General features: G+C 46.7%; 1 protein-coding gene across 3 annotated transcripts in view; it reads right to left on the bottom strand.

The window, feature by feature from the left end:
• The window catches only part of CREBBP (CREB binding protein), a 126,814-nt gene that overhangs the window by 47,915 nt on the left and 63,198 nt on the right, over positions 1-15,701 (bottom strand). For all 3 annotated transcript variants that reach the window (XM_047837595.1, XM_047837598.1, XM_047837597.1), the window contains 2 exons: positions 4,513-4,753; positions 3,075-3,188 (listed from right to left, as the gene is read on the bottom strand). In XM_047837595.1, coding sequence (XP_047693551.1) covers positions 3,075-3,188; positions 4,513-4,753 — 355 coding nt within the window. The remainder of the gene's footprint in view (positions 1-3,074; positions 3,189-4,512; positions 4,754-15,701) is intronic.

Genomic DNA, 15,701 nt, shown 5'->3' with positions numbered 1-15,701 from the left:
CCCCAGGGAAAGACTCGAAACTTCTCAAGAGCTCCAGGACAGATAGACACCCAGCCCTTCAAGGCATGCAGGGCAGCACATCTCGACTGTTAATGCAAATACTAATCATCTAGCAATTTGTTAAAACGCAGATTTTAATACGGGAGGTGTGGGATGGCCCGAGTTCCTGCAGTTCTAATCGGCCGGCCCGCAGTGCCTGTGCAGCCTGGTCGGAGGACTGTACTGCGTGGGGAGCAGGAACCAGAAGGATGAGGCGCCAGGAGTTTAAACAGGGAATTCGGTCGTGTGTCCACACAGCCCCAGTCCCCCGTGCAACCTGTGCACTGGAATTCGTTGTAAGTCAGATGCCAGGACTGACATTAGATATACACCTGGAAAACTCCTAATTATTCCATAAAATCTGATTACCTCTATAAGGGAGGGATAACAGCTCAAGATCGGTGATGACACAACGTCTAGAAAACAACTCAAAGAAAAATCAAAACAAAATCTCGACAGAGGCCAAAAAGGCAACCAGTGGTCTGGGACGGCTCCACAGAGGATGCCGGCAGATCCTGCCAACAGAGACGTCGATGGAAGAAGCGGGCAGCGGGCTGCGCGAGCATCTGGGAGCAACCTGCCCGAAAGCGCGGCTGTCGCAGCCGCGCCTAGGTCTCAGGCGGCGCCCGGGGGCCCTGACCTCTCGCCACAAACACCCCTCTCTCCCCGAATCACCTGGCCTGCACGGGAAACTCGGGAGTCTACGCTGGTTGTGCTGATGCCACGTGTGCCGTCTAGAATGTCCTTCCACCGCTATTCTGCGGACACTGGGCTCCACGAAGCCCCGCCTTCCACACACGCTGACCCTCCCCTCCAGGACTGCCGGGACCACCGACCCCGCCCGACCTCGCTCCTTCCTGGGTGCGACTGTCATGTCATTTTAGCGGATATATTCCACTCTGGACCCTGACTTTGAGCTGTCGGAGGGGTGGATCCACATTTCCTCCCTACTGCCCGACGCCGATGTGCACGCGCCACGAGCACAATTTGCTTCAGGACAGGAGAAACAACAAACGCTTGTAGAAAACACACTGCTGACAATCTCTCACTCGCCACATCAACTCTTCCGCCCTCAGAAAACCACAGGGCTAGAGAGAGCCCAAAGAACACACTCAGGGCTGAAACCTAAAGTGAAGCACTTAAAACTTTCTTAAATGAGTGCTTTCATTTCTTTTACAAAAAAAAATCACCAGAACCTTGCATAAAGTTGATGTAAATACTCCCGGTGACTTTATGCTATAAAATCACCGAGGTGACACCTCACGTTATGACTGGTAGAAACGCTGTGGTTGACCACTTCAGAGCACGCGCTGAATCAATTGTCACAACATTCAGGCAGTTACAAGGATGCTGAAAAAAGAACCCACATACATTTCTTTAAAAAGAAAAAAAAAACCACACAAGCGTTTCTTAAAAAGAGAAATCACAAAAGTTTAACATTGTCATGGCAACACATACTAAAAATAAAAGGTCCCAGAAAAGCCACACCCCCAAATCAGAAGTTCAGAATGAAGTCCTCACTTATTCGTGGAATAATTACTTCGGCACTTAAAAACCCTATTACTGAAACGTGTCCTAAAACACCAGAAAGTGTAAACACCACTATATACTAGTTAAAAAAAACAGTTTTACACTGACTTTGAGGAAAAAGCGGCCTATTCCAGTAGAACTCCTGTCCCAAGTACACGGTTCTGAAAGCCCCAGATTGCTGGAACTTCGCTTCACGTAGGAGAGATCCCTGAAAACTGGGTGTGAATTCCCACTGTGGTCAAAGACAAATTTAACTGATTCAGAAAAGTGCCTTTTAAAGGGAACTAAGCACGAGTCCTTGCGCAGGGAGGGAAGAGGACGGGCCCACAGGCGAAGCCCGTCCCACGCCGGGGCTGCCCTCTGGGGTGGGTGGGAGGGGGACACGGGGGCCTCCCCGTGTGGCACCCACGGCAGCCTTAGGGACGAAGCGCTGGCCAGTGCGCCCTATGCCCCAAGGAAACGACCAGAGACACGGCAGCACAGGCTGCCCAGGCAGCAGCGGGGCGTCGAGGAAGACGATCAAGAAGAACGAGAGCGACGAACGCGCAAACAAGATGGCTCAGACGAGATGGAGGAAGACGTGCGAGACTGGGCGGTGCCGCGGGTCCCCAGAGCGGCCCCGGCCCGAGGGGTGACCCGACACTGGAGGGCACGTCCTAGCTGTCCAAACTGAGGGACACACCCAAAGACCACAAGGTTACCTCTGAAATGACAGGGAAGGGCTTAAAGTGGAGAAGAGATGTTCATCCTCTCGCCGCTCTGGTGCCCATGGACGGCAGGGGCCCGGGGGCCACACTCGGGCCTCCTGAGCAGGGACCGGCGCTAGGCCGACCAGCTAAGGGCTACACAGAAGGCTCGAGAGACGACAGAACGATGGGGATGGTCAGGATGCGGCCAGTCCTGGGGCAGAGACTCAATCGGTGTCGAATAAGCTGTTAGTTACACAAACAGGTCTGGGCACTGCCTCTGCGAGGAGGAGGGAAAACCTCGCGGGTGCCTCCCTGACCCTGCCTACCTGGCTCTTCTAGAACACAGCTCTCTCTAGACTCACTTCAGGACAAGGCGTTTCCAATTCCAAAGTAAGCGTCCCCTCTCTCTCCCCGCCCCCTGAAGTCACTGCCACTACAGTGACGCGACCTTCAAACGCTCAGAAACTGAGTGTCTGTCAAGACATGGGAAGGCTGGTCAGGTCCTCTCTGTGATCACAGCGCCCCTCCTCCTGGCACTGCTCCGCTGCTGCCGACTCTAGTGCGGTGCTAGTGCGCGTGTGCCGGGGGCCGGGACGGAATTCCAAAATGGCCGTGCGCACCGTGCACACCGCGGGTCCGTCTCTCGCTAAGCTCAGCTTCCCCCTGGCGTCACTGTGCCGCTCCACGTCCATATCTCTGCTCGCCACTACCCTTGGCGCTAGTGATTTCTGCCCTGCTTCCTGCCTCCTCTCCCGCACTCTCTTTAGAAAGAGCTGTTCTCACCTCCGAGCTTCTCTATCCCCAATGCTCACTTACTTTGTTGGTTTCGCTTGTCACTGGCATTTTTCAAAGGGAGGCAAACAGGACAGTCATGTCGTGTGCAGTTCTTCCAATGAGAGATGATTTGTCGTGAAGATGCACAATGGGCAACTATGACCAGAAAAACAACGAGATGTTATTTTTCTATCCAGATCGTCACACTTTCAATTACACCTAAATTATAATGCCAGATTCCATAAGAAAATGGTAACATGTGTAACCATAACACAGTATAGGCAGTCCTCAACTTACAAACAGGATGTTTTCCAAAAGTTTGTAAGTCAACTGTTGAGAATTCTGAACGAAAGTTTCCCATAGAAGCAATGCCATGAATGATGGTGAATAAGATTCAGCCCACAAAACAAAAACTATCCGACTTGAAATACCGAACGGTTGGAATGAAAGGTAGGACAAATAATAATTACGTCGTGTCACTACTGAAAATAAAATTTCTATGTTATGTTGAAGGATGAAACCATCTAAATAAATACTGCAGTTCAAGAAATACATACAGAGAAGCACATGAGAAGTCTGTGGAGATTCTAAAGTGGACGCCGGTCACTTCTCTAAGTACTTGAGAGAGTGACGGAACCTAGTGGTTACTCTCAGTCTTGATTTTCACTCTGTACTAAGGCACTGTGATTTCTTTCTAAAGGCCCAGCATGACCCGCCCCTGCTTCTCCATCAGGATCAGGGTTATGCCGGGGGCTCACATATGTCACCAAGGGAGAGAGGGAGGTCAGGGAGAGAGTCTCCCTAAGGTTTAGAAGCACAAGTAAGAAGATAGAGAGGAGGATAAAGACGAAAGAAAGCACAGTTGTTAGTAAGAAACACTTTCCTCTGCAGACTCAAGGCGTCCGCCACAGAAGAGGGGGAAGGTAGCACAGGACGCGCCTGAATCACCCCCTTCTCGAGGAGAAGGCAGGAGGGGGCAGGGATGATACGGTGCACACGGTTTCCCATGTCACGGATCGTCACCTAGGACGACTTGGCTGGTATCCTGATCGGCCTCAAGACGAAAGGGCAGAGGAGCGAGGCGGGGGCCCCGCGGCCAGAACACATGAAACAGCTGCAAGACCGATGCTCGAGGTTCAGGGAAGGTGTGCGTGCGTGCCTGTGCCACGCCGCCCGAAGAAAACCGGAGCTAGACACGTATGATGAAGACAGGGCTCAAGAAGTGACAAATGTCTTCCGTGACAGAGGAAGAAGAAAGAGAACAGAGGCAGGGCGCAGCCTGGCCCAGTAAAAGCGCACAGAATCTTAGGAAACCAAACCGCCGTCGTCCCAAGCAGGTAAGCGTCCCAGCGGCACGTGACGGGCTGGTACGTGGGGACGTAGGTTCTAGGAACCTTATTCACGAGAGAGCTACTGAAGGACACTACAGACAAATTTCATCCTAAGCCATGCCACCAGGATTTCAGAAAACAGCACTTACCTTGACAGGCTTTCCCAGCCTGACAGTGTGTCATGTGATTCAAAACATTCTTCATGGTTCGGCAATGCGGGAGAGAGCAGGCCCGAACTTCTCCGTTCGCTTGTTCTCGTCTCTGACACTTGTGAGCATGAAGCAGTAGAACCAGCTGCTGCTGTATCAGTTTGCGCTTTTCAGGATCTGCAGTGGGGCCTGCTGTGATCGCTTGTGTGGGTACAATTCCCACTGAAGTTTGCATCTGAGACTAAAATAAAACAAATTAATAAAGATACTTTAATAAGCTTCCAGAGGCCTAACTCATGTTCACTGTTTTTCAAACTCATGTTAAAGCTGATAGACCACACTGGCCACAGAGAGAAGGGGGCTGGCGTGGTTTCCTTCAACTCATCAGCAATTTTAAGGAAGGTCCAGGAGCACAGAAATAAACCAAACCAAACCAACTCAGAGGGCTGATTACAGTTCACTCGTGGGGCACCAGGGGGGCTCAGTTGGTTAAGCAGCTGACTCTTGATTTCAGCTCTGGTCACGATCTCATGATTCCGGGGAGAGAGAGCCCCTTATCTGGCTCTGTGCTGACAGCACGGAGCCTGCTTGGGATCCGTTCTCTCCCTTTTTCTCTGTTCCTCCCTGCTTGCACACGTGTGTTCTCTTTCTCTCTTAAAATAAGTAAATAACATTTGAAAAAATACAAATAAAACTAAAGTTCACTCATGTGCGAGCACCTCGGAGCAAGAGAACGACACCTGTTCTTTAACTGCAGTAACCTAAGGCCCAGCTTATTCTACGACCTACTCAAGTGCAGGAGAAGCTGTGGACTGGCTTAGCTCGAACCACAGGAAACTGCCGTTTTCATGGGCCCAGTGGCCCAAGGCTGGCAATTTCAAATGGTTCAACCTAATTAAGGGAACTGTCAAGGCCTGACCAATCACAGCCCAGTGCAAATATCCAATACACCAGAAGCACCGGAGCCAGTGTGGATTTCATTATCTTGTGACCAGAAGGACGCCCTCACTCGTTACCTCTCCTCAGAGAGTAATAGGACACTTAACATGACCCTGTGGTACAAGTGGTAATGCTCGTGAAATGCTTTGCCTTCTATTAAAATTTCAATGGACAATTTTTCTGACAATTGTTTCAAAAAGTGTCTGATGATCTGTTAATGTACAGAAACAGAGTTTAATTGCTTTCATCCTTGCAAACTAACAAGCCAGGGCGACCACTCCTCTTGACTGCAAAGCAAAGGGAAAAGGGGGCCCAAGGAGCCTTTTTACTCTTTGCAGACGGCCGATGCCCTTCAGACAACTGCATGACACTCAAGAAGCGAGAGGAATGGGACACTCCTAATATGCAACAACAGAGTCCACAGTACAGGGGCTGCTCACCTTCTCTCGTGCAGGGACCCGGAAGGGCTCCCAGCTCCGTCTCCCAACACCCCCTGCCTCCCCTAAACCACACCACCTCTCGCACTTTTCAAATTAAGAGTCAAAACTATCTATTTGTTGGGGCGACTGGGTGACTCAGTCAGTTAAGTGTCTGACTCTTGATTTCAGCTCAGGTCAGGATCTCACAGTTCAAGGGATCAGCCCCACGACGGGCTCTGCACTGACAGCAGAGAGTCGGCTTGGATTCTCTCTCTCCCTCTCTCTCTGCCCCTCGCCCACTTGCACTCTCTCTCTCTCTCTCTCTCTCAAAATAAATACATAAACATTAAAAAAAGCTACTTGCAATTAGGAGAAAAAAACTATGCAAATATTTTTTAATGAACCAAAGCTCATTTTTAAAAACTTACAGGGTTTTCTGTTTGGGTTTTATAAGAACTCAGAAAATAAGTACATAGAAAAGCCTCAGAAGCACAACTCCTGGAAGCCTAACTATGGTCTAAAGAAAAAGCAAAGTCCCAACTGAGAGGCTGAGCATCCTGACTGGAGAAGCATTTAATTTGTAAGAGAAAAGAACTTCTCTTCCTTATGTTTATTTTTTGCTGGTTATAAAAGTATTATATACATGCTGCAGAAAATGTGAACAGCAACAGAGTTATGAAGGAAATAATTAACACTTGAAATCCCAATATCCAGGAGTCCACTACTTAACAGTTGATAGGTTTTTCTTCTTCCAGTCTTTTCATCCATGTACACGCATATGTACAAACCATAATCGATAGTCTTGTCCCCTCCCCCTCCCCCACCCACACACAAACACACACACGACTTGGTGTCTACTCCAGGCTCTGTCCCGTATCGTTGTTTCATACGATATGACAGCATGATTTGTAATGAGCATACGGCCATACATTTATCCAATCTCCCACTGCTCAGCATAAACCGTACCCTCACCCTTTTCTTGCAACTTAAATACAGCTTTGATAAATAGCCTCTGACTATGCCCCCAGCAACATTCAGTACTGATGTGAAAACTCTCCTCCTCGATCAGCTTACTCCCCCAGAGAGAAAGCCCAACCAGAAATCAACAGGAGTGGACAAATGCAAGAGGACCCTTGTTTAGGCCTCTCTCGTGCATTTATTACCAAAATTTCAAATATACAGTGAAGTAGACCAGTAAGGATACCATTATACACCTAACAAAAGGAACGATGCTTTAATACCCGTTAATACTTAGTCCATGTGCAAATTTCTCCAGTTGTCCCCAAAACACCTTTTAGAGCTGGTTTGCACAGATCAGGACCCGATTAAGGCCCATGCCCCATATTTGCTGGTGGTTGTTAAGGTTCTTCATCTACTGCCTCCCTCCCCCTTTTATTTTTTCATGATGCTGACTTGTTGAAGAGACCATGTCAGTTGTCCTGCTATTTCCTAACATGCGGGGCGCCTGTACGGCTCAGTAGGTGGAGAGCCTGACTCATGACTTCAGCTCGGGTCATATCTCATGCTTTCTGAGAATGAGCCCTACATCAAGCTTTGCACTGATGGTGCAGAGCCTGCTTGGAATTTTCCCTCTCACCCTCTCTCCAAATAAATAAACCAACTTAAAAAAAAAAAAAAAGAAAGAAAAAAGAACTGAGATGTAGTGACATGTGATGCTCAACATCTTTAGAAAAAAGTAAAAATATAAAATACAGAAATGCTACATACAAAGATATAAATCGTATAAAAGTCAGGTAAAACTCCTAACCTTATAATTAAATTATAAGCAGACTGCTTTTGGGGCGCCTGGGGGGCTCAGTCAGTTAAGCATCCAACTTTGGCTCAGGTCATGATCTCACGGTTTGTGAGTTCGAGCACTCCGTCGGGTTTTGTGCTGACAGCTTGGAGCCTGGAGCCTGCTTTGGATTCTGTGTCTCCCTCTCTCTCTCTGACCCTCCCCTGTTTGTGCTCTGTCTCTTTCTCTCAAAACTAAACACAAGAAAGAAAAGAAAGAAAGAAAGAAAGAAAAGAAAAGAAAAGAAAGAAAGAAAGAAAGAAAGAAAGAAAGAAAGAAAGAAAGAAAGAAATACACTGCTTTTACGGTTACTAAAAATTAACGCACTGTGTCTCATTTGGGATGTTCTTCAGCATGTTTTGAACTATACTGACCATACTTTGAAAGCCCACCACGTCGAAAGAGCATGGATGCAAAGTACAAGGCGCATGTGTGTCAGCAGATGCCTAACGAGCTCTACACATTGCAGACAGGGTCCTGGACAAAATGGAACAGAAGACCCGTCTCGGGTGCCTGTGCTGGCCGTCCCGAGGACTTGGCACACCTGCGCAGGGCTAGTCCAGGGAGCGAGGCGCGTGCAAACGCAGGACACACTTCAGCACCTCCATTCGCAGACTGACGTCTGAGAGGACGAAGGAGCTACACAAACTACAAGTTTCCAGAAATCTGTCAGAAACGCCCGTCAGGGGCTACCGAAGACTTCTCTGCTAGGTGCTCCCCGCCCAGGCGGGCCGGGAAGTGAAGGAAAAGTGCTCAGGCGAGAACCTCCCTTTAAACAAAAAACACCGCCATGTTGTAAGTTCGCTCAGAAGAAGCGAATACGTTTTATGTACTTTTGCTTCTGTAACAGCCAAGAAAATTCTGAAAAACAGTAAAAATAAAGGGAGAACCTATCTTGCCAGACACCAGAGGTACAGAGCTACAAAAGACACGTGTACACATGAAATGAGCAGACAGATCATCAGGTGTTGTCTCAAACTGGACAGCGATGGCAGCAATCTGTGACCCCTGCACCAACCTACCTATAAAAATCAGCTCCAGGTGGATTACAGTGAACACAGATTAAAGGTGATAAAAGTACTAGAAAAAAAATAAAGAATATTTTTAGAATGATGGGAAGAAAAAGTGAACACAAACAATAAAGTTTAAGTGAAAAAACTGAGGAGAAAAAAATAGTTTTTTTTAGAAGCAGAAATAGTCAAAAGACAGGACCACTGCCAAAACTGATGACATGTTGTCAAACTGTTGTCCAGAAAGGTTGTGGCATTTGTTATCCTAGAAAGAGCTCGGAGGAGGAAACAATTTAAAAAGATAACTACTCCGCTAAAAAGTTTGGGGGAAAAATGTACCGGCACCTTAACCGAGGACACACGGGTAAACAGCAAACGTAAAACATGTCCTGTGCCTCAATGCCAGGACCCCTGGACAGAGTCAAGAGTCTGCCCAACCACTAGTGTGAAGAGGGCAGGCCTGGACACTCACACGCAGAAGCGCCAAGGTGGGCCTTCCTCACGTCATACTCAAATATTAACTCAAAATGAACCGAAGTCCTAACAGTGAGCACTGAAACCACAAAACTCTTAGAGAAATTGTAAGAGATTTTCATGACCTTGGATTAGGCAGTGAGTTCTTAGATATGCCACCAAAAGCACAAACAATAGCCAACAACAAAGATAAACTGAATGTCATTAAAATTAAAAACGGTTCTGCTTCAAAGGCCACCCATGAGAAAGTCAAAGGACAGCCCAAAGAATGGGAGAAAATCATAGATGTGATGGGGACTTGCATCTAAAACACACCAAGAACGTTCACAACTCCATGATAAAAGACAAATAATCTAATTTAAAGATGGGCATAGGACCTGACTGCTTCTCCAAAGAAGATATACAAATGATCAATAAACACATGAATAGATGCTCAACATCATCAGTCATCAGCGCCATTAGCAACCAGGGAAACAGAAATCAGAACCACAAAGAAATACAACTTCACAACCCCGGCAGGATGGCTACAATCAATGATGACAGACAGACAGACAGACAGACAGAAAGAGACAGAACACGTGTTGGTGAGCCTGTGGAAAACTGCACCGTGGAGCCACTGTGGAGAACAGTCTGGCAGCTCGTCGGAAAGTTAACCTAGGGTCACCATGAGACCCAGCAATCCCCGCCCAACCCCCCAAGTATCTACCCAAGAGAACCGAGAAATACGACCACACAAAAATGTGCACACGAATGTGTGTAGCAGCTTTATTCCTAACAGCCAAAAAACCAGAAACAACTCAAATGCTCATTAACTGATGAATGAAAAAACAAAACGTGAAATATCCAAAATGGAGTATTATTCTGACACGTGCTACAGTATGAACTCTGAAAACATCATGCTCTGTGAAAACAGCCAGTCACAAAAGAGCACACACTGTATAATACCATTTCTTTGAAATATCTAGAATAGGTAACTCTACGGGGGCAGAAAATACATTACTGGTTGCTTCTGGCCGGGGGGGTGGGGGGGGGGGGTCACGGAAAATGAGGAGTGAGTGCAAATGGTACAGGGTTTCTCTGCAGGATGACAGAACTGTTCTAAAATTAATTGTGGTGATGGTTACAGAATGCACTAAACACCACTGAATTACACACTTTCAAGGCAGGAACTGTATGGTGTGAGTTATATCTCAATAAAATGGTTTTTAGAAAAGCTCTCTCTCACCATCAAAAAAAAAATGAAATTAAGATAAAAAGGCATTTTTCACCTACCAATCTGACCAAAATAAAAATATAACTGGTATTGATTAGCGTATACAGGAAAAAAAAAATCTCAGGTGCTGTGGTGATAATGCAACTGAGGGCGAACTCTGGAAAGCAACCAGCATCCGAAAGGAAAGTTGCAGTGTTTTGAACCAGTAGTTTTACTTCTTGTAACTTACTATCAGGGAGGTAAGAAACTGGGCTAGCACATGCACATGTCTGCGCAGAGACAGGCCTCATATCTTGATTAAATTATTGAAAGTGGGAACACTTCTAAATCCTGTAGGTAGACTAGTTAAATTATGACTATAGACCTATTGAAATAATATGCAGCCATGGAAAAGAAGGCAGACCTTAAGCGAACCCAGTCAAATCCATGGGAAGAAAGGCCCAGCCAGCCAAACTCCGTCCAAATCCTTGACCCCGACCCCCTCAAAGATCGTGAGATGTAGTGAAAGGATTGTTACATGAGGATAATAATAAAAATGGAGACCTTTATGCTCTCATGAAAAGCTGTCTATATTAAACATATTAAACTAAAAAAAGGAAGTTCTAAAATAAAACCATAAAATCATTGTTTTTCCTTATTAACTTTTTATGTTTGTACCTGTTCTTTAAAAAAACCTTGTTACAGGGGCACCTGGGTGGCTCAAGTTGGTTAAGTGTCCAACTCTTGATTTCAGCTCAGGTCATGATCTCATGGATTGTGAGTTTGAGCTCCGTATCTCCTCTACCCCTGCAGAGCCGGCTTGGGATTCTCTCTCTCTCTCTCTCTCTCTCTCTGCCCCTCCCCCACTTGCACTTTCTCTCATTCTCATTCTCTCTAAAAAGTAAGTAAATAAACAACAGCAACAAAAAATAACTTAAAAACTTTCTTATGATTATCTGGTGGTCATCCCTTCACAGGGGTGGGATCATGTTTATAATTATGTATGGTTTGAATGTTTTACAAGTGTCTACCTTTTTTTTTTTTTTTTTTTTGGGTTAAAGACAATCTCCCACTGGTTTTCTTGTTTTTTTTTTTTTAGGTTTATTTATTTATTTTGAGAAAGAGAGAGAGAGAGAGAGGGAGGGAGGGAGAGACAGCGTGTACATGCACACAGGGCAAAGAGAGAGGGAGAGAGAGAATCCCATGCAGGCTCCAAGATGTCACGCAAAGCCCGATGCAGGGCTCGAACTCATGAAATGTGAGATGGTGTTCTAGGCTGAAATCAAGAGTTGGATGCTCAACTGACTGAGTCACTTATGTGCCCCGCGTCTACCATTTTTATAACCAGAAAACATTCTACATTGGAGAAAAAAGAAATCAGAGGAATCAGTAGAAAACACTGAAGATTTTAATTTTAATATAAAATTTAAAACCGTCAAGGTCCCAGAAGGTGATTAAGATGAGTATTTTGTAATGCAAAGGTGGTAAAGGCCTTTGTCAAAAGAAAATATAAAGCAGTGCTCCCTAACTAATCCCCAGTAAAACCTCTTGAAACACAAATTCCCCATTCCTCCCTCCCAAAGACTATGATTCACAAAGCTGATGTGGAGCCAGAAGCATTTCTATTTGTTAAAGTTCCACAGGGGAGTGCTTTATCGTTTTAAGCTTTATACTTTTCCAGATTTTCCAAAACGAACATGCATGTACTTTTACAGTGAGAAGAAAACAAAACATTTAAAAGAAAAAAAGCACACAGTGAATCTGAAGCAGTGGCAGACGGTTCCATAAAGGCAAAGTGCCAGAGGCCAGACTACCAAAGAATTGACAATTTCTCCACGACCAAATCTGCTGGGAACAAATGCAAAGGCAATCAACAAACTAGGAAACAATAAGTGAAACACACAAGACAAAGCCAATAATCACCAGGTATTCTGTCTCTTCCTCTTGGCCCGTCTTTACTTCTCAAGTTCTCTGTGCCAGGCTCTGTGTTCGGCGCCCAACAAGCAGCAGCTCATTTAATACTCAATTGCCAAGGGAGGAACTAACTCGGGGCCAACCCCAAGTTACAGGAGAAGTAACTGGGGCCCAGAAGGGGGTACCATATCCAGGCGGCATGCCTGGCGGTAGGAGCACAGTGGGTGATGGAGCAATTGAGTCCCCCCAGCTCTTAACCTCTCTGGAGCCTACCTTGACAGAGGGCTAACCACCTTGCTTTTTTGTCAAGTATTCTAAGAGAATCTAACAGAAGAACTGGAGAAAGACAGGAGCTAAGCCACTCAAGGAAGAAGTGCAAGTCTCTAAACCTAAGTACTTTAATTCTCACTGGTAATCAAAGAAATGCAAATCAAAATAAGGAAATACCATTTTCTCCTATCAAAGGACAGAGTGAGAACCCCAGCCTCAGGAGAATTGTTTCATACTGGAGCCGGGCACGCAGCTTTTGCTGAAAGGCAAAATAACAGTATCCAGCAAAAGCCTTAAAATACAGGCAGTATGCATTTCTGGAACTTGAACGAGTTCACATGCAATTCCTCATCATGGAAGGAGGAGGTGAGTGTGCTGGAGAAGTCACAACGGTTCAATCACGATTCTACCCTGCACGTGAACACTCTAAGCCAGGAGTCACCACACGTCAACACAAAGTGCACTGGCCCACAGCTGCGGGGTGTAGAGCATGCTCGCCCCCTCCAGGTTGTGCTAGATCTGGCCACATGGTCTTTGCATGTATCACCTGTCACCATAACTCAGTCACCGTTCACACCCCTGTCCATCAAACAAACTCGAAAAGCAAACCTTTTACATTTTGGTATTCCTTAATATTTCAAGGAATCGAACAAGTACTTTTATCAGGATTGTTATGGTTACATAGTTGAGGAAGCGGCACCAAACCCATTTTTCTATACGCTCTGTATCCTATCCTAAGGATACATCCACAGATCTGCATAAGCAGTACATAGAATAAATTTTATCCTGGCGTTCTTCCTAGAAAAAAGTTCTTGTACATTATGTGTCCAAGAATAGGCTGTCACGTCTGCAAAGACTAATGCAAACAGTACACAGTAGGAACTGACCAAGAGAGGACGGCGTGAAAGAGCGTCCTCTCTCGCGCCCATGTCCACGTGAGGCTGGGATTCCCGGAGATGGTCCAAATCTCCCACATCTCCGCTGGGGTCCAGACCCACGCTCCTCTGACATCCTTCCTTTGGCCCATCTGGAAGCTTTACTTCTCCCCAACCTCCACTTAAAGTCAGAAAATGACACCAAAGCAAACACCAGGTGGGACACACAATTGCTCTGCAAGATTTGCTGTTCTGATTCCCCCAGAAGGACCCTAGAACAGCTGGGTCCGCAAAGCTTTGGAGTCATAAAATAAAGAAAACGCTCATTAAATGCACACAGCTATCAAACTGGGGAGAGGTGATAATCACCTTTGAGATGGTAAAGATCAACTAGCAACAAAAAGAACATAGCTGTTCAGATAGACAGACTTGTTGCCTTCGTTTGCTTAGTGCTTACAGATTTTAAAAAATAAGAATACTTTACAGTTTAAGATTTATTTTTATTTTTTTAAAGATTTTATTTTTAAGCAATGTCTTCACTCAACGTGGAGCTCGAACTTACAACCCTGAGATCAAGAGTCACATGCTCTACCGACTGAGCCAGCCAAGCACCCCTACAATATAAGATTTAAATCCCAAAGGACAATAACTTAAAATGAACAAGTTGGACAAGAATGATTTTTCAGTAATCTTCCAAATAAGAAATACTGTGATTTTAGAACTGAGAACAAATGGTTACAACGAGAAAGAAAACATGATGGGTGAGCTGGGGACAGGGGAGGCCACAGGCAAGGGACTGACCACTGGCCACTCACATGACTCCCTCCCCCAGCCTCAAGGTCACTCCTTCTGAACCGAAGTCAGTCTGCCCAGGAGGGACAAGGGGGGAGCAGAAAGAGAGAGAGAGGGAGACACAGAATCTGAAGCCGGTTCCAAGCTCCAAGCTGTCAGCACAGAGCTCAATGCAGGGCTCGATCTCACAGTTCTGCGAGATCATGACCGGAACCGAAGTCGGACACTTAACCGAATGAGCCACCCAGGCGTCCCAGAAATATTCTTCTTGAAGACTTATTACAGTAAGTTTTTGATAATTTAGCAAATTCCTGATGTGACAAATCGGTGTCTGGTGACCCGAGCCTCGCAACCATTTTGGGTGGCCATGGAAAGGGAAGGGGCAGTCAGGGTGATGCACCTGTGGGAGCTATGACTGTCCCCATCCAGGTGGAACGTGCTCTCTACCAAGTTCTTCGAAGGGTCACCCCATCCCGAGAAACTCCTGGTAAACCCGGTAAACGTCCGCGCTTGCTGATGAGGGGTGGGTGGAAGTCCTGACACCAACGGTCAGCGGGGACGCGGCCCAGCCTCAGGCACACAGAGCCTTCCTGCCAGCCCCCCATCTGACAGGATGCACGAGGGCGGAGGGCCTCTGGAGGTCAGGGAGCCTGCTACCTAGAGGGTGTCACTGCAGAAAGGCCGTGCTGATCACACTCTGGAAAGAAAGTCAAATGACCTTGACTGAGTGCTTGCAATCCCTAGGCCTGTGCCTGACATCAAGGGGCTTCCTCAATTTATAGTTTCCTGATTATTTGCCACGTGTCCTATTTTGTGCCGAGGCTTTGTTTCCCAGCTGGTATTTATTGCCAAAAACAAAAGGTTAAACGGTAGGAAGGACTTACAGAGCTACTGATAAGAAGTCTAGACTAAAAGTTATTCTTCAAAGGCCCTGTATCCACATTTTCTCAGGGACCTTCAAGATACAGAGGAAGGAATAAGATGAGAGAATCAGATGTAAACTCTTAAACCCTGGGGTTTCGGACCCACGGACCCACGGACAAACCCTGGGTTTTCAAATAACGATGGGGGCCCACGCTCTCCAATTCAAGGACTGAGGCGCGGACTGTGACCGCAGAGTGATCTCAGCTGGCGTGACCACTACTTGCTGTTGGTTCGCTTCCCCAGAAGGACAGAAGTCCTCAGCCCTGGGTGGAGGGACCTAGCAACCGGCCAGTGATGTCACACTCCCTCTCGGAAGTACGAAGAGCCCGTGTCGGTGTTACGGACAGGGGAGCACCTCCACAGGGAACCCGCGGGTTCACAACGCTTCACCCCGTTCGGTCGTTTCAAGTCTTGACCCCTCAGCGATCAGAAACTGGACACCAGAGACAGAAAATTATGAGATAAGACAAACAAGGGCGGGGGAAGCCTTGTGAGGTACTAACGGGGAGGCAGAGACCGACTAAGCCCACTCGATGGCATGAGGGCTAGACACCAGGGTGCCCACACTGTAATGGACAGGGGCTC

Source organism: Prionailurus viverrinus, chromosome E3 (assembly GCF_022837055.1).
Source record: "Prionailurus viverrinus isolate Anna chromosome E3, UM_Priviv_1.0, whole genome shotgun sequence".
Classification (NCBI taxonomy): domain Eukaryota; kingdom Metazoa; phylum Chordata; class Mammalia; order Carnivora; family Felidae; genus Prionailurus; species Prionailurus viverrinus.
Note: the sequence above shows the minus strand (reverse complement) of the source record. Positions and strands in the feature narration are given on the sequence as shown.